Below are 3,783 nucleotides of genomic sequence, written 5' to 3'. Positions count from 1 at the left end.
AGTGGTTGGGAAACTGGTTTGAAAACAGTTCTTTTTGGTGCCACTGATGGAGCCGAAATGACTTCTTGTTTTAACCAAATGTCCTCATATTCCTAGTCAATTATATTACATTATATGACAACAGATATTACAAACTCATTTATACAAGTGAAGTCAGAAATAACTTTTAATGTGCATTAAAATCTGCAAATTTCTGAAAGCCAAGCAGAAACAAACAATATACAGGACAAAACCAGGATCATAAGAAAAATATCTTTATTTGACTTGACTTTGAAAAATGCACAGATTTGAAATAAAATAGACAAAACAACACAAAATACAAAAAACAAAAACAACGGTTCTGAGAAAGAGAGGGAAAAAAATTTGAAAAGGTCTTTCTCTTCATGCCTCTTTCATTCACACATCTGACATAATCACAGTTTTGTGGGCAGTTACCTGCTCTATTGCGTTCCTATCAGCACTCAACACGTGAACACACACTCACTCACTCACACACACACACACACACACTCACACATCTTTACTTGAAAGCAGATAACAATCACACACACACACACACACACACACAACCAACCACAAACTGTTTCTTAGTATTTAGCATTATATAACTTCTTGTCAGATGCCATTCAGAGAAATAATTACTTTGATTACATTCAAGATATCTATACAGCTATACAGTACATTCGGCTGTGCATATAGAAACCTACATGCATACAATATAAATACTCACACGGCGCCGAAAACAATGAGAAAAAAGAGGATTGTGTTAGAAAAGCAGAGCAATATAGACCAGTAATAGAAAGTCTATGCAACTATACATCGACGTATCAAAAATATGTGTCCCACTAACAAACAATTCCTATGGGAAAAATAGTTAGATTGTAGTTTTGTTTTTGGTTAGCTTCTTTCTCAAATGTCCATATGAAATATTTGGGAGTCCAGAAATCTGAGTACACTTCTGCTTTGCATAATTTGCCACTACACATTATCAGCACAACGTGAGTGAAACGTTGAATTGAAATGAACTTGACACTGTTTTAGCACGTGGTTTGTGTTTTGCTTGTGTTTGCAGCAGAAAAGGAGCTGACATGAAACAAACCAACATTTTTCCATGTGTTCTCAGACTCACTGAGACATAATTCATGAACCCTTTTCATACAAAAAGACTGCATCCAATACTGTATGGTGTCCGAAGAGTTTGTAGCTTTTGGGATGTGTAAGTGGGCACTTGGTCAGGTAATCGCAATGTGATTTCAAGTCTTCATTACGATGTCAATGATGCTCCATTGGCTTTCACTAGCCTCCGCTGGCTGTAGAGCAGATACAGTGCGAGCGGCTGGGCTGTGCAGTATCTCAGCTGAAGCTTGTTACTCCTGCAAGTGCTGGATGCTTCTCTGATACTCTTCTACAGGTAAAGCACCTGGACTCTGAAGCTCATATCCGCGCAAGTAGTGCCCGTTGGTCTGGCCTGCAAAATACAGGAGCTGTCGGGCAAACATGGGCTCCACCTGCGAAAGCAGACACGCTGTCGTTTAACTCACATTTCCCTGACATTTCAAAGCGCAGTTGGTGAATTCTAACTAATGGATTATTGCATCTGAGCACAGAAATATGCATTTACTGAATGCATGCTAGTACATTAACGTTATAATGATATAGATGGTGTGTCAAGCTGCGGAGAGGCTGATTTTACGTGAGCTGTGATCATTTTGCTCTGCCTTTGAGGGTCTGGAAACTCGTCTCCGAAACACAGCACCACCTGAGAGCGCGGCATGGGACGGCCGTGGTGAATGAAGCCCTGCAGTTCTGCAGCCAGAGAGACGATACACAGAATAATTAACAATTGCATTTTAGTTAGGGGGTGAAACTCACAAAAACGTTCACCCCAAATTACGATTATCAAAAGAAGAGAAAACACCGTGCATGAAGGAAATGAAGCTTTTTTAGGATCATTGGGATTTTTTTCTCATTTTGCATCACTGACATTTTTTTTCTTTAATGAAAAATAAGCTAATTTTCTGCCTGAATTTTAATGCAAATTCTCACTTTTTGCAATTATGTATATCAATAGTTCTCATTACGTTTTTGCTATGATAATAAATGTTTGCATTTAGTATAAATTCAGGGTAACACTTTATTTTAAGGTGTCCTTGTTACACATGTTACTTGTACTTACTATTATAATAACAACAAATTATGCATAATTACATGCAAGTAACCATATAGTAAGCACATGTAGTTAATTAATATCACTCAGTACTTACATGTACAATTACACTGTAACAAGGACACTTTAAAATAAAGTGTAACCAAATTCAGTATAAATCAAACGAAGCATGCCTACAACAATCATTAGGTATAAATGCAAAGCATTTAAATAATTTAATTTAAATAGTGCATCATAATTGTTTGATTGCATTTGTGCCGATATGATTTTGATAACAGTACTGGCAGATATTAATTTGATTAATAATTATTTTAAATGAAACACTTGACCCTCTAACACTAGTGTTCTCTGTTCTTTTTCTATTCTATCTACTTGTTTGCTTTTTATTTATTATAAAAAAAATTGTCACAGCACTTGCATATTATTTCGATTGCTTGCATTTGTAAGTGGCTTTGGATAAAAGCGTCTGCTAAATGACTAAATGTGATTTCAGAAGCAACTTGACAAATATAAAGTGGTACAAAAGTGTCTAAAAATTGCTGATGGGCTTTAATGTCAAACCCCATTCTATACAGTCATCAAAGACACAAAAAACTCCTGATGAGCAATAATGCGAACACAAGACCCTCTTAAGCTGATGACTAGCAGAGAGCTGAAATGCAAATGAACTTTAGCATGTGGACTATGATCAGACGCTCAGGAGCTCGCTGGAAAATCCCACAGTGTTAAACACGAGTGAAACAGAGCTAATCATGACATGTGGCCAACCACACACAGCTTAATGAGCATGCTTTCATCAGCTTAAAGGACAGGCCTTTCCCTCATTCCACAATACAGTCCAATTATAAACAGCTCTAGAGCGAATCTACAGCTAAACAAACTGCTCTGATTGGGTGCCATCTGATAAAGATCATTCATACGTTAGTTCTTGATTAAACGGATGCATTAAGGTAAGAATAGTTTTATGAACAATTTACAAAGATGAATCCCAATGGTTTTAGGAAGGATTTACACTGAAATTAATTTCATAAATAAGTCTTGATGTGTGCAAGCACCATGTGAAGCTCAATGAAATATATTTTTGAAATGTATGAAATGCATGCATATACCAAAATATATTTCAAAATGTATTTCAGGAGCAAAAAAAATACATTTACAATTTTACAGTAGCCTACATTAACAGCAAATGTGGATGGAATTAGCTAGATTAATAATGGTTATGTTCAATATGTTCATACGTGTTATAGACAACAAATAAAGTTTTTTAAATCAAAACAAATGTGATGTATTAATGTATTTTCTTGCGCGGGAATATATGGAGGGCGAAATTTATTTTGAAATGCTTTTTAAAAATATATATATTTATACTGTATTTTTAATATATATTTTCAATTCGCAATCAATCATTGCACACCTGCAGATAATAGACAGGTGTGTAGGATAAAAAGAAAAAGTCAAAAAACTAAAAAACAAAAAGAAGATTCCGCACACTACCAATACTTGCAAAAGTACAAAAGCAGTTTTATTGACAACCAATAAAACTATCAATAAAACTGCTTTTGTACTTTTGCAAGTATTGGTAGCGTGCAGAATTTTCTTTTTGTTTTTTAGTAAAA

The 3,783-nt window shown here is 35.3% G+C and overlaps 1 protein-coding gene across 1 annotated transcript in view; it reads right to left on the bottom strand.

Annotated features, from left to right (window-relative positions):
* Window positions 1-522: 522 nt before the first annotated feature.
* irf4a (interferon regulatory factor 4a) overlaps window positions 523-3,783 on the bottom strand; it is a 15,765-nt gene continuing 12,504 nt past the window's right edge. The window contains exons 8-9 of the mRNA XM_016559918.1: window positions 1,694-1,806; window positions 523-1,508 (exon numbers count right to left, since the gene is read on the bottom strand). Of these exons, the coding sequence (XP_016415404.1) occupies window positions 1,368-1,508; window positions 1,694-1,806 (254 nt within the window). The 3' untranslated portion in view covers window positions 523-1,367. The remainder of the gene's footprint in view (window positions 1,509-1,693; window positions 1,807-3,783) is intronic.

This window comes from Sinocyclocheilus rhinocerous, unplaced genomic scaffold (assembly GCF_001515625.1).
Source record: "Sinocyclocheilus rhinocerous isolate Xijiao unplaced genomic scaffold, SAMN03320098_v1.1 scaffold1850, whole genome shotgun sequence".
Lineage (NCBI taxonomy): Eukaryota > Metazoa > Chordata > Actinopteri > Cypriniformes > Cyprinidae > Sinocyclocheilus > Sinocyclocheilus rhinocerous.
Note: the sequence above shows the minus strand (reverse complement) of the source record. Positions and strands in the feature narration are given on the sequence as shown.